The sequence below is a fragment of the Alosa alosa genome, chromosome 18 (assembly GCF_017589495.1).
Source record: "Alosa alosa isolate M-15738 ecotype Scorff River chromosome 18, AALO_Geno_1.1, whole genome shotgun sequence".
Taxonomy (NCBI): Eukaryota; Metazoa; Chordata; class Actinopteri; order Clupeiformes; family Clupeidae; genus Alosa; species Alosa alosa.
Genome location: NC_063206.1, coordinates 18,377,146 through 18,391,079, shown reverse-complemented (window position 1 = coordinate 18,391,079; position 13,934 = coordinate 18,377,146). Strand labels below are relative to the sequence as shown.

At 41.5% G+C, this 13,934-nt stretch overlaps 1 protein-coding gene across 2 annotated transcripts in view; it reads left to right on the top strand.

Annotated features, from left to right (window-relative positions):
• The window catches only part of col17a1b (collagen, type XVII, alpha 1b), a 31,273-nt gene extending 17,581 nt beyond the window's left edge, over positions 1-13,692 (top strand). For both annotated transcript variants that reach the window (XM_048269778.1, XM_048269777.1), the window contains exons 31-56: positions 80-106; positions 210-245; positions 1,949-1,984; positions 2,432-2,512; positions 3,657-3,692; positions 3,891-3,983; positions 4,070-4,150; positions 4,520-4,579; positions 4,677-4,739; positions 4,949-5,008; positions 5,315-5,341; positions 5,633-5,683; positions 6,537-6,614; positions 7,328-7,375; positions 7,706-7,840; positions 8,083-8,217; positions 8,703-8,801; positions 8,978-9,133; positions 9,390-9,485; positions 9,701-9,853; positions 10,063-10,200; positions 10,476-10,673; positions 11,323-11,487; positions 11,587-11,667; positions 12,105-12,158; positions 12,556-13,692. In XM_048269778.1, the coding sequence (XP_048125735.1) occupies positions 80-106; positions 210-245; positions 1,949-1,984; positions 2,432-2,512; positions 3,657-3,692; positions 3,891-3,983; positions 4,070-4,150; positions 4,520-4,579; positions 4,677-4,739; positions 4,949-5,008; positions 5,315-5,341; positions 5,633-5,683; positions 6,537-6,614; positions 7,328-7,375; positions 7,706-7,840; positions 8,083-8,217; positions 8,703-8,801; positions 8,978-9,133; positions 9,390-9,485; positions 9,701-9,853; positions 10,063-10,200; positions 10,476-10,673; positions 11,323-11,487; positions 11,587-11,667; positions 12,105-12,158; positions 12,556-12,599 (2,231 nt within the window). In that variant the 3' untranslated portion in view covers positions 12,600-13,692. The remainder of the gene's footprint in view (positions 1-79; positions 107-209; positions 246-1,948; positions 1,985-2,431; positions 2,513-3,656; positions 3,693-3,890; positions 3,984-4,069; positions 4,151-4,519; positions 4,580-4,676; positions 4,740-4,948; positions 5,009-5,314; positions 5,342-5,632; positions 5,684-6,536; positions 6,615-7,327; positions 7,376-7,705; positions 7,841-8,082; positions 8,218-8,702; positions 8,802-8,977; positions 9,134-9,389; positions 9,486-9,700; positions 9,854-10,062; positions 10,201-10,475; positions 10,674-11,322; positions 11,488-11,586; positions 11,668-12,104; positions 12,159-12,555) is intronic.
• Positions 13,693-13,934: the final 242 nt, after the last annotated feature.

Sequence of the window (13,934 nt, the reverse complement as noted above, 5' to 3'; positions counted from 1 at the left end):
CTATCTGGTCAGTGACAATGCACCATTAAGCCAAGAGGATACTGGTACAGATGTCATAATAATTTACCTGTGCTTTTAGGAACACCAGGCCTGCAAGGATCACCAGGTATAGTCTACATATTTGTATTAGAAACATATTAGATCTTAGAGCTGAATTAGTTTTTAACAGTTTTCCTGATAAAATTCCTCGTTTGATATTCTAATTTTAGGAATTCCAGGAAACCCAGGACAACCAGGAGCGAAAGGTAATATTTGTTTTAATTTATTATGATATTTCCATCAATAATGGAATTATTACAACCCCAAATCAGAAAAAGTTGGGATGTTGTGTAAATGTGAATAAAACAGAATGTCATAATCTGCAAATCTTGTGAACTCATTTAGTTGCAAAAAGGACACAAACAACATATCAAATGTTGAAAATTACAAATTTGACTATTTCATGGAAAATATATGTTAATTGTGAATTTGATAGGCTACCAGCAACAAGTTTCAAAAAATGTTGGGGTGGTGTTAACAAAATGCTGGATACAAATGATAAAGAAAGCAAAAGGAGTAATGTTTCACAGCTAATTTGGGTAACTGGCAACATGATTGCGTATGACAAAGAGCATCCAGAGTCTCTTAGAAGTAAAGATGTAGGGGTAATCGCTCTGTGCAAACCTGTGGACAAATGATGAAACAAAATATTAATGCTTCTTAACATGATATTGTTAAGTATTTGGGGAGTTCATCATCGACAGTACATAATATTATTCAAATATTCAGAGCATCCAGAGGAATCTTTGCAAACAAGGGATATAGCTGAAAAACAATATTGGATGGCTGTGGTCTTTTGGCACTGCATTAAAGGAACCATATGTAAGATTGTGGCCAAAACTGGTACTGCAATCACTTTCAAAATACTGAAGAGCGGTGTATCCCCTCCCCCTCCCCCCTGACTCGAGGTTGCCAACCCTGATGGCGAAACACTACTGACTTCGTGATTAGTAGATAGGTGGAGGGTGGCGCATCAGGCCAAAACACAACATGACATGACAAAACACAACATCAACATCAGTTGAGGGCTGCAACTTCACTTTTTAAATGACAATATCCTGGCCCGGACTACTGTTGTCAGTGATATAAGTATTTGAAATGAACATGATTTCTTAATGTCTAGTGACATATCAGGGCCATTTTATGATTAATTGAAATATTTTTCTTACATATGGTTCCTTTAAACCCAGACCTGTTTCTGTAGAAAATCATTGTATGGGCTCAGGAAAACTTCAGATGACCATTGTCTATGAGCACAGTTTGATACTCAACTCAGAAATGAATGATGTATACAGGTTTGAGCAACATATACTGCTATCCAGGCAATGTCTTTTACAGGGAAGACCTTGAATATTTCAGGAAAACAATGCCAAAATGAATTCTGCACATATTTAAACAGTATTTCACCATAGAGGAAGAGTCCAGGTGCTAAAAGCAGTCTGCAGTCGAGACCTGTCAAATTAGGTGCATCAGGGAATGAAAAACATAATTAAGAATACCCCATACTGTTGAGCAACTGAAATCCTGGGAATGGGACATTTCATTCTCAAAACTCCTTAGTTCCTAAACATTTACAGAATTCTGTTAAATGAAGAGGTGAAGCAGCACAGTGGTAAACATTCCCTGTTCCACTTGTCTTTGAAACATGTTGCTGGCATTAAATTCAAAATTAACATATTTCCATGAAATTTCCAAAATTTTAATTTTCGACATTTTATATGTTGTCTATGTCCTTTTTACTGCTAAATTTAGGTTTACGAGACTTGTATATTATCACATTCTGTTTTTTTTTTTGCATTTTATACAATGTCCCAACTTTTTCTGATTTGGGGTTGTATTTGGAATAAAAAAGGCCATGTAATATGTGTAACTACATTTAACAAAACATGGGCCTGAATCTGTTACACAGGTGCAACAGGAGCACCTGGACAAGTCATCAATGCAGGTGAGTTTTCTAGTCTAAATTGTTCAATAAATATAATAGACCTCATGGACAGAGGGCTCTTTGGGCAGGTCATTTATTTCTGATGGAGCGTCAGCTGTGTTGTAATGGCATCTTCTGTTATATTCTGCTCCTTACATGTTCACTCCGACACTGAATGTCTTGTTTGCCCAGTAGGGCAACTCTTTCTACAACTTTAACATTGCCTAAATAATTCTACATCGTAATGTGCTGATTCACTAGGTGTAACACCCAACCGGGTTTGTTTAAACACGAATTACATTAACAACAGCGGGGCCTACAACACACCTGGCTCCACCGGAAATAAATGAGCTGTCTAAAGAGCCTTTGCATATGGTCCATTGAGTCATATCACCAGAGCTGTTTAAACAATGGAGCTATTTTATTTCATGTCTTAATTCCATGTCTGTTTCCATGGTGATTTTTCAGCTGGCTCCAGCTCAGTGGCCGTTCCTGGGCCACCTGGCCCCTCTGGATCTCCCGGACCTGCCGGACCCCCAGGCGTATCAGGTGAGTCCTACAGCTGGGGCCTGGGCGCAGGGCAGACTGCTCATAGACATGAATCATGTTGCTTTAAGAGTTGAGGGAGCAGGTGGGCAAGCCCTAGAAAGTGTATTTTCTCTTCCTGTGTACTTAACAAATACAGTAAATACAGTAGGTGATATCAATCTAAAACCAAAATCAAAGATTTATTTGGAAACACCTTGTATAAGTCAAAAACTACAAGCATTGTGAAAAATCTGCTTTCTGCAATAGATTAGCACAAGGGACATAATTATTTTGTGCACTTTACACAGGTGTTTTCATTAATTAGCTCATCTATCTGGCTATTCATGGGTTTCACCAGGTCCCTTTCCACAGGTGTATAAAGTCAAGCACCTAGATTATGAATGCGGACTGCATGGTGCTTGGTTAATACACCTGTGGAAAGGGACCTGGTGAAACCCATGAATAGAGTCATATTAATTAGAATCAGATGGTTCATAGAATGATTGGAATTATGTGGCAGGACAGTTGAGAGAGTCAGAACCATTGCTATGATTGGGCGTGGCTTCAGCACAGTAAGCGGATCTGGCCACAGCATTTGAGAGCACTGTGTGTACTGGTCATTTTTCATGATTTTGTATATACTGTATGGGATCTTGGAGGGGGGCACAGTATATACATTTATTCAATTAAATACATTCATTATATAATATAATAATATAAATAATATAATATAATATAATATAATATAATAGCCTACTCCCACCATAATTCTCGTTTGAAAAAATAATGTAGATGTAAGTGGAGTGTGGGCCATTTGTCGGCCATTTTTAAAAATGACCGCCGTGGCCCCCAGACACAAGGCATCTATCAAATGATACTTTTATCAAACTGATTTTTTTGTGCCTTTTTTTGGCACACAGTTCTTCTGATTGTTTTCCAAGAAACTATAGTGTCTCAGCTTTCCAAAGAGGACAAGCATTTGATTATAGAGCAAACTAAGTGGGAACGGTGGCCTCAGAAGCAAGCGCTGTGCTTGAAATTGGTATTGAGAACGAAGCGGGTACTGGCCCACTATAATAGAATGTAGGAACTTGGAATGGCTAATCTGTAATAACAGAGATTTGTGTTAATAAGGTGCAATAACACAGTTGTTCTGTGTGTTCAGGTCCCATTGGACCTGCTGGGCTTCCAGGACAGCAAGGTGAGTGTCTTGTGTTTCTGAACCATCAGAGTTTTTGGAGCCCTTTTAGGTTTAATCTATTCCTCTAGATTTTATTGACTTCTCTTCCATTCAGTTCTACCTGATTTTGTGAGGCCAGTAAGAGATTGCAAGGATCTGTGTTAGGCTACTTGTGCATGGTTGTGTTGTTTTGACCTCGATTTTTTGTATTTTGCACAGGACCTAAAGGAGACAGGGGTGACAAGGGAGATCAAGGAGAACCTGGCATCACAATCAAGACCACAGAAACCGTTCGTGCTACCCAGGCAGAAAGTATGTAATTCTCTCCTTTGTAATTGCTACATTTAGACAGGCTGAAATTTGTTTTGGGCTAAATATCAGTGTATGTGTAATTTCAGGGCAGTTTGGTGCAGCTGGATCTCAAAGCCTCCCTGGCCCTCCGGGACCTCCTGGTCCGCCAGGCCAACCTGGCCGTACAGGTGAGATGACCACAGCCACCACAAGGCCCCCGCTAATATTTCACAACATGCATTGCAAACACATCAACTGCACCCATCACTTGTTAAAATGACTTAATGACTGAATATACAGTACTGTACATCAAGTATTATTGTGTCAGGGAAAATTAAGTTTTGGTTTATATTGTTATTGCACAGCTGTGGTGTAGTCTAGTTAGCTGTGGTGGGTATACTGTGATCAACCCCAAATGTAAATATCTATCCTTTCCTATTTTAAGTGGGTATACTGCGTGGTCCTGCGTATCACATAGACTGCACCACTGATGCACAGGATATGCTGTTATTGTCAGTGATGTCACTCATGATCCAAACTGTTTGTTTGTTTCTCAGGAGACTCCAGACCAGGACCGCCAGGCCCAGTTGGTCCACAAGGGGAGCCTGGGCCACCAGGTAAATATAACCCATTTCAAAACAACTCTTACCACAGCACAAAGCCTCCATTGATAATGCCTGCTCAAACCCATGTGTTTCTGATCTCCTGTTTTAGGCTATGGAAGACCCGGCCCAAGGGGAGAGAAGGGAGAGCCAGGCAGCTTCGTGCCCAACTCAGGTTGGCATCTCTTCCCAAACAAAACATTGTCCAACAGCTGGGTTCACTCTGGAGCAGCCCCATGCAGCCTCTGTGCACAGCCTCTATGGGCCACACATACTGCCCTATTCTCACAACATTAGTGGTAACTAGTGAGGCAGGGCCAGTTGTTTGGTGCTCATTCCTGCACACACAGATTGTGAGTGTCAAATTTGCTGATTTTCATTCAGGCACGTTTTTCGCTGGACCTCCTGGACCCCCAGGACCTGCAGGGCCCAAAGGATCTCCAGGTGGGTCCCTCAAAGAGTCCATCATAATAACAATACAGTCACTATTTTCTGATTAAACAGGACACCAGCACCTAGATTGATTTAATAAAAGGAGAGGGTATATCCTCTTGTATTTCCACTTTTGAATTGATGTTACCCTCTGGTGAAAACATTCAGGCTAAGGACATGGTCAGTAGCTGCTACTGAGGGCTTATTGTGCTTTGGTAAAACTTCTGCTTACTATCAGCTATCAGGCCTGTGCTATGCAAAGAAAATCTGTCCTTATCTGGCATGCCATTTTGTTTGACTATGTTTTCAATCTCATAGGACCGCAAGGGCTCAGGGGATACCAAGGTAACAGACTTTACTCCTAGAGTTCACCATACACTATCTATTCATCTATTCAAAATGTAATTTAGGAGGTGCATAACACAACATGGTACAATACAATATGTTATGACACATTAATGAACATGAATACACTAGATGCAATTTGAATGTGACATGATTTGATATGACTACAATATAACATGATACCATATAATGCTATGGAATGTACAGTATTAAAAGTAATAGACCACACAGCTTGTTATTGTAGACACTATGTTAAGTCTCTGATCCTGATGTGTATGTTGAATTTCACAGGAGAGGCTGGCCAGCCTGGATTACCAGGGAGACCTGGAGATGCAGTCAGATGTAAGCAGTGTTTACACTTTTTTATACAGTATGTTGGGGAAGGGTGCACTGTGCACTGTGCATATCAGCATCACAGGCCCCTCACAGTTCTAGTACCAGCTGATGACAAAAAAATATTTCAGTACAAAAATAGCAATGGTTGTTTTACCATTGCTAGAAAATAAGCAAACTTGCGTGGATTACTTAAACCATGATACAAATTCTGCTGCTCTGATACTCATTTTTAAACCACAAATGTTCAATGCTGAGAGTTTGAGCTAGCCAGTTTAGTTAGCTTAATATAGCAGTTAGCTAGTTTGCAAGATTTGATGCAGCTGTTGCTAACTATTCTGTGTTCATGTTAAAAAGCATTTAGTAGAAATTGAAAAGCTATTGAAGATTTCCATTTATCTTTCTTAGCTTGACTGACAGACTAGAGGGGGTTGATCTACAAGGTGGCTTGTAGGGACAGTAAAAAGTTGTTACACTTGTTAGTGAAAGCTATTAGACTTAATGGTTGGAGAGAAGATGAGTTCAAGTCTGATGAGATTTCTGCATTCCTGATGACACAGAGAAGTGCATGTGCTGGGTGTAAGCCAAACAATGGCATTTCAACTCAATTTTACTTTATAGTCTATTGATCTACAGGCTCATGGATGTGTAATCATCAATGATGATTCAAAGTTACAATTTTGGCCAGACACAAAATATTGCCAAATTGAATGCAGCAGGGTTAGGGTTGGGCAAGTGTAGGGGTTTTAGTTTTCAAATGTTGGATGCACCAGTTCGACTTGTGTCTTGTACATCTCCTGGTTTTCACACGTATGTAGAGATGACTCCCCCACAGCTGACAACTCTCTTTTGGTCCTCTCAGCCTCAGACTATGGAACATTGCAAGGACCCCCAGGACCCCCCGGACCTCCAGGGACACCAGGACGGGAGGGACGCAAAGGTTGGCATGACCCACTAAGTATAAGTATAAGTATAAGTATAAGTATATACAGTATACTCTTTTGATCCCGTGAGGGAAATTTGGTCTCTGCATTTATCCCAATCCGTGAATTAGTGAAACACACACAGCACACAGTGTACACACAGTGAGGTGAAGCACACACTAATCCCGGCGCAGTGAGCTGCCTGCATCAACAGCGGCGCCGGGAGCAGTGAGGGGTTAGGTGCCTTGCTCAAGGGCACTTCAGCCGTGCCTACTGGTCGGGGTTCGAACCGGCAACCCTCCGGTTACAGGTCCGAAGTGCTAACCAGTAGGCCACGGCTGCCACAACTACTACTCACATTTAACATAAAAGACAGCAGAGTGGAAACACAACAAGCACAGCACAGCAACTTATGGGTGTTCTAAAAAGGCTGCAGTCAATATGTGACAACAGTGGTGATGATGGTAGAGACCGCTATGCTAATGTACCTGAAGGTAATTGACAGATCAGAATGGCAAGGGTGAAGACTGTGGTGACTGATATGGTCGTGCCAGTGATGACAGTGATCTTTTGGTAGAACAGAGGATGTTGGTGCAGATGTTGGTACTGATGTGGGTATTGGGCAAGAGGGTGGTAGAGATGGCGATGGACATTATAAAGATGATAAAGGTGATTGATAAGAATGACCTTCAAACAAATAACTGACAAATTAATACTCTGGCTTTCTCAGGGGATCCAGGATCCCCAGGTGCTCCAGGCTCTCCAGGATACTCCAGAGGTGAGTTTCATGACACCTTAACGTCTTATCCAACATTAGCTAAGGGGGCTTTACAGAAAAAAGTTCATGAGACTGTGTCTTTTTAAAATGTAAAAATGCCATACTGAATTGCATAGCGTCATTAACAAATGAATGTTTTTGATTGCCAGATTAAAGCATTTTTGCAGTGGTCATGTGTAGTCATGCAGTTTTATTTAGCCGTGAGCTAGCCATCTCAACAGTAAAGACTGGAGATGTTAACTAGTCTTAAGGTCAATGGTTTTACATTGTTGGATAGCTTCGCCATTTTGAGTGCTGTCTCATACTGTATGTGTGTCTTTTTGTCCTCAGGTTCTGGGGCCTCTCAGGGACTTCCTGGTCCACCCGGGCCACCCGGGCCACCCGGAACGCCGGGATCGCCTGGACACTCTGGGGGCTCACACTCTGCGTCCGAATTCCGTCGCTACATCTCCGACTACTTCCAAAGTAAGACTGGACTGCTAGTCATCTTAGTTTGCCCTCAGTGTATGACCTTTTTATTGTGGTACCCTACACATGTTATTCCTCAATGACCTCAGCATCAGCAACAGTATTAATGGATATCTATTACGTATAGGCAGGTGTACATGCATGTTCATGTATGTATGTGGGTTTATGTGATTGATTTTGTGTTTGTGTGGAACACGGTCTGTATGCTGAATACCCACCATGCTGCTGTGTGTCTATAGGTGACAGTGCGAGGCAACAGCTCAGTGGGATGCGGGGACCCCCTGGTCCCCCCGGCTCGCCTGGCTCTCCTGGGCCTGCAGGAAGCTCTATGTCCATTGACGATATGGCAACTCGTGTCATTGCCTACATTCAGCGTAAGTAAAGCAACGCTAATATGGAACTATTAAGCTATTTGTACAGGGTGAATTACAGGTCCCTGACAAAACAGTGTACAAGCCAAAGCACAAGAGAAGGTAACTGTGTGTGTGTGTGTGTTTATTTTGAAATAAATCAGTGTGGCATTACATTTCCAACGATATCAACTAGGCTACGCACAGATAAATAATGTGTTGGGTTGGGAAACATTTATGGTAACTAAGCTGTTCAGAATGCTTACATTGTTTCATGTGTTATATAATTTTATTCTTTAAAATTCAACTGCTATTTCAAGAAATACCGGTAAGCATTTTACAATTTGCAAGTTTGAATACAGCGGTTTGTACAATACACAATTCCACTCAACATATCATGTGTTCTAAATGTGCACGATACATAATGCTATGTTCCAGGGCTTTAAATTAAATGTTTTTGTAGCCTGAGGTGTGCGGTAGTACCAATTCAGTTGTAAATGTGGCTTCAGGTTCAGGCGTTGTTGGAGCCCAAGGTCCTCCTGGCCCCCCTGGGATCCCTGGAACATCCGGCTCCATTTCTGTGTCTGACATCATCACACTGCTACAGAGTGAGTTACGTTGTCATATGGGGAACAATGTGATGCAGTGTGGATAGCTGTACACTTGTATTTACATATCCTGTAGTCTGTATGTTAATCGAGTCGATTATTCATCTGTATTTTTTTCTGCTGTAAAACCGATTGTTTTCCTGATTGGTTGGTTTGTAAATTGATTGATTGATCAGGGGATGATGTGAGGCGCTATGTCATGGGCCCACCTGGTCCTCCTGGAACACCTGGGGTACCTGGCACTCCTGGCACACCTGGTACTGGGGGCGGAGCATCCAGAGCAAATTATAACACCCAGGAAGTGGCTGAATATGTCATCAGGGTTATCAAAGGTGAGACTTTACCCAATTAAAACCCCTTCTGAAACTGAAACTCCTTCGCCAAAAATGGCCATCTCCTCAAGTAATAATTTATATTTGATTAAAATATTTTTATTTCATAGCAAACAAGCAAATAAAAAATGTGGGAAATTTTGAAAATGTACTTACTAACATCCTACTGAACATCATGGTAATTCCACAGCAACATTTGCTCTTATGTCCATCTACAATAAACTGGGTAGTGAACTTGCCTGTGTTGTGTTCCCAGAGCGCGGTTTAACTCAGGGCAGACCCGGAGCTCCCGGACCTCCAGGAACGCCTGGATTACCTGGAACCATTGGTGACATCACTTCCCTGCTGGAGCGTAAGAGCCTGTTTCTCTACCTGGGAAAAGTCTGTCTCTAGCTGTGATGCAGTGGTCTAAAATCAATGTTAAATTTTGACAATGTTCAGCTCTTTTATTGGACCCATCATGTATCTATTGGTTTGTCTTTTTTATTATAATTTTGTCTTTTCACAAATCACACAAACACAATAACACACTTCTATCACTCTCCTGCTTGTCTTCCCTCCATGTAGGTTCTGGGTATCGTGGGACAGCTGGTCCTCCAGGTCCACCTGGGCCTCCAGGTATCCCAGGGCCTCAAGGTCCAGCTGGGCCCGCAGGAAGATCCACACAAGTCAGTGGAGGTTCTGGCTACAGACTGGAGGACATCCAGGTCTACTTACAGAGTGAGTCCGTGTCTGTGTCTGTCTTTAGTTAAAAAGAAGAGAATGGAAAATGAGTCTGTCATGCCCACCTCACCAAGCTAACATTGAACCTTTACTGGTGCAGGGGATGCCTTCCTTGTGCTGCATGTATATGTTTGGCAAGACCATTGAAATGATTAATTGAAATGAATAGATATAACTGTGCTTGTTTATTTCCCATCTCCAAACAGACTCGGGCTTCAGTGGACGCCCTGGTCCTCCAGGCCCACCTGGACCTCAGGGACCCCCAGGTGCATGGCAATCAGGGGGATATGGAGACAGGGAGTCCAGACAGTACATCCGCTCTGAGCTTCAGGAGTATCTGCGGAGTGAGTGCTTATTACATATAATGATGACTTTCTCTAGAACATATAATGATGACACGCTACTTCTATGTTCTTTCAGAATATGTGATTATTACCAACTCAAAAGGCCAAATCAGTTTGCCACCACTTGCCATTTGTGGCAATCTTCTACCTTTAGAGATGCTTCTAAGAATCTTTATAAACTGAGCCAGCCATGCACACATCCAAGACACGCAGACAGCTCAACAAAAGGCACACACTGACACTCACTAACAGGCCAAATGGGTGCATCCCCTTAGGTGGTGAAGGGCAGCGCTATGTATCCAGCCGCCCAGGACCCCCAGGTCCTCAGGGTCCTGCTGGCCCTAAGGGAGACCGCGGAGAGCCTGGACAGCAGTACTACTATGGCAATGACCAGACTCGTGGCCCGAGCGGCGCTGTGTCAGACACCATAGACTACTCCAGCATGGCACTAAGGGTCACTGACTACATCAAGAGTGAGTCCATTGTCACCACTGGCACAAATATATGGTGTGGTTGTCACTTTGGATTCAATAGGGGCAAACATTACATTACTGTACCTAAATTCCATTGTAACACTATTAAGTAGTGAAGTTTATTTTTAGCCTTTTTTTTCTAAATTTCATTGTAACACTTTTAAACAGTGAAGTTTATTTTTTGCATGTTCAGTTACGATAAGTAATAGCACATTGGCACATTGAATTCATATGCATTTGGGATTATGGGGAAATGAGCTGTTCCATTATAATAACTAGGTTGTACTTAATGTTTTAAGTGATTTCCTGAAAATGTTAACACAAAAAGTCACTTGCATTTATTCATTTTCAATTTTATTAAAATTCACAGTACTAGGTATGTATTCAGCAGTTTTGTTTCTTTGGAATCATTGCCATCAGTCAGTCTATTTTTATGTGTAGTTAACACTAGGGCAGCCATGGCCTACTGGTTAGGGATGCCCACTGCTCCAGGTGTTTGTGTGTGCTAGCTACTCACTATGTGTTAACTGCTCCAAGTGTGTGAGTGTGTGTGTGTTTGTGTTCACTAACCACAGATGGGTCAAATGCAGATGACTTTCCCTCGGGATGAATAATAGTACTATCTCTATCTGTCTCACTTGTCTTACAGACCAGGGCTTACTCCAGAGTGCTATAGATGAGGAATATACCCGTGGAAACTCTAGAACTGCCAATGGTCCTCCAGGGCCACCCGGACCACCAGGACCACCTGGATATAGCCGTGTCTTCACACAATATGGCAACACCACAGCAGACCTCATGGATTTCTTCAGAAGTAATTATTCATGGGGCTACTGAAACTGGAATCAAATGACTGTGTTTTGTTGTGTTACACTGATGCTAGCATCGCTAACACTGCTGTGACCTTTTCCAGAATATGGCACCATCCCTGGCCCCAGAGGAAGCCCAGGGCTGAAGGGAGATAGGGGTTACCCTGGACCTAAAGGAGACAGAGGTATGGCACTCAGGAAGTCGGGCACCACAAACCACCTGTGTTCAGTTTTCTTATATGTGACAATGCCACAGTCTGATTAGGAAACACAACATCTTCTAAAAGTTCCTTAGTATTAGTATCAGTATCCAACAAACTTGCTTCATGAACACGAACATCATAATTCACAATGATAACTGACTGATGCTTACTGACACAGTCCTAGATTTTAAACCTGGTGGTGAATATCCTGGAAAGCGAAGTTGTACTAAGTTGTAGTAGAAACTGGCAAAAAACCTTTGTAATGTTGATTTATGGTAAGTTACATTATGTTGTAATTTGAAATGCTATGCTATATTTTGAGCTGTTTGATAATGAAGACATAATACGTCATTTGAACAGACTGTAGTTGTGTGTGTGTAGTCTGACAGTGATTGCAATGATGTTCTCTTTCTTTACAGGTCAGCCAGGCCTACCAGGGTCTCCGGGATCCCAAGGAGCCAGGGGAGAGAGAGGTATGTTTAGTTATCTAAAATTTAGATTGTAAACTATGCAAAAATAAACATGCCATTCAAACAAATTGTGCCATCAGCTATAACTGGGCAAAATAACAATCCAATTCAAGGGCCGTTCATTTGTACCAAATCTAAGAAACCCAATGATTTTTTATTGCATATGTCCACTACACATTAATTATTATTTATCTTAACAACATTACATATGGCTTTAAAAAGTTAGATCCCAGTGTGTACTATGGTCATTTTTGTCATTGAGTTCCTCACAGGTGAAAGTGCTGATCAGAATGAAACTCCAGACGGCCTTGAGTGGAACCCTTCAGGGCCCCCATTCCTTGTGGCTCATTACTCAGATTTGATTTGCCTTTTTACTCATGAAACACTTTTGTTCCTGCAGGCGGGGTGACGTTGACACGACGGAGGAGGCATACAGGAGCTTAAGATGCTTCAACCTCGGTTCGAGGACGTCTTTATTTTGCCACGCCGCTAAAGTCCTCTACAGAGAGCACAACACAAGCGCATTCAAAAGCTTTGGGGACCAGCTACTTTAGGCCTTAGGTAACACGCTATGCTGAGATGCCAGTCAGGGTGCCAACATCAGGTTGTGAGCAGGTAGCATTTGGATTTACGTTAGAAATTAGGAGTAGCTAAATATACAGGAATTTTCTCTTCTCAGATGTAGTCAAATTATCAACTTGAAATGTGGACAAATTTGGTGTCAAAATGATGCTTTAAGGAAGAAGTCTTTGGTTGCTTCTTTGAGGTTAATAACATCCAGGAAGTGCTAGTGGCCAAACACTTCTATTATACTTCAGGAAATGATGTCAAACGAGTGTGTGATTTCAACATGCGGTCTGCATTAAGATGTCCCCAAAGCTGGGGGAGCAGGATTACCATGGCAACAACACATCATCAGCAGGGTAAAACTAAGCCTTCTGAAGTTTACACATGCCCCTTTAGACTACATCTGAGGTAAGAGAAATTCTAGGGTACATTTATTACAAGCGTTAGTATTCATTACAAGCATTTTCCCTTAAAAATCCTTTTTTTTTTGCTTTGAAAAGATAAGTTGTGTTTTTGTGGATGGCACTTATGAATGTGTTAAGTGAGAAAAAGGGCTTATGTAGTAATATTTTACCACTATGTTCATATCTATTTTTATACCGTTTGATATAAAATGTTTTTCTTTATAAAGGGTACTGCAATTGAAGTGAGTTTTTGCACTGCCAAAAATTAAGACTTTTTTTTTTTTACAAAAGACAAGAAAATGAACAACTTAAGAATTAGCCTAAGTGTGTTGAACAGTTAAATCTACATAAACATCTCAAAATAAATAAGCAACACACACGACCCACACATACAGTTGCAGAGCAGGTGATCATCCCTCTTCAGATGTAACCTACTTCACTCTGGTGTTCATTGTCCACGGTTAGTAACCTTTGGAATGCAGCTTTACAATTAACATCTTCTCTTTTTGTAATGAAAGGTAGGCTAGTTTTTCATCATGTTAACTTAATAAAATGTTAAAACCATACATTTCTGTCAATTGCTGTTTGTTTTGGATGAAGGGTTGCACTCAATCTCTCACACAAAAACATACACAGATTCACACTCAACTCGGTCTTTCAATAGCCCATGGAAATAGTTAATGAGCTTATCAGTGAATATCAAGCACACACAATCCCCTGCCTGCACCATCAAGAAGTTAATCTTTGAGTTGTTCAATTGAGTTGTTTTTGCCATTCAGTTTTCTTTAGGCATCCATCCTCTGACACA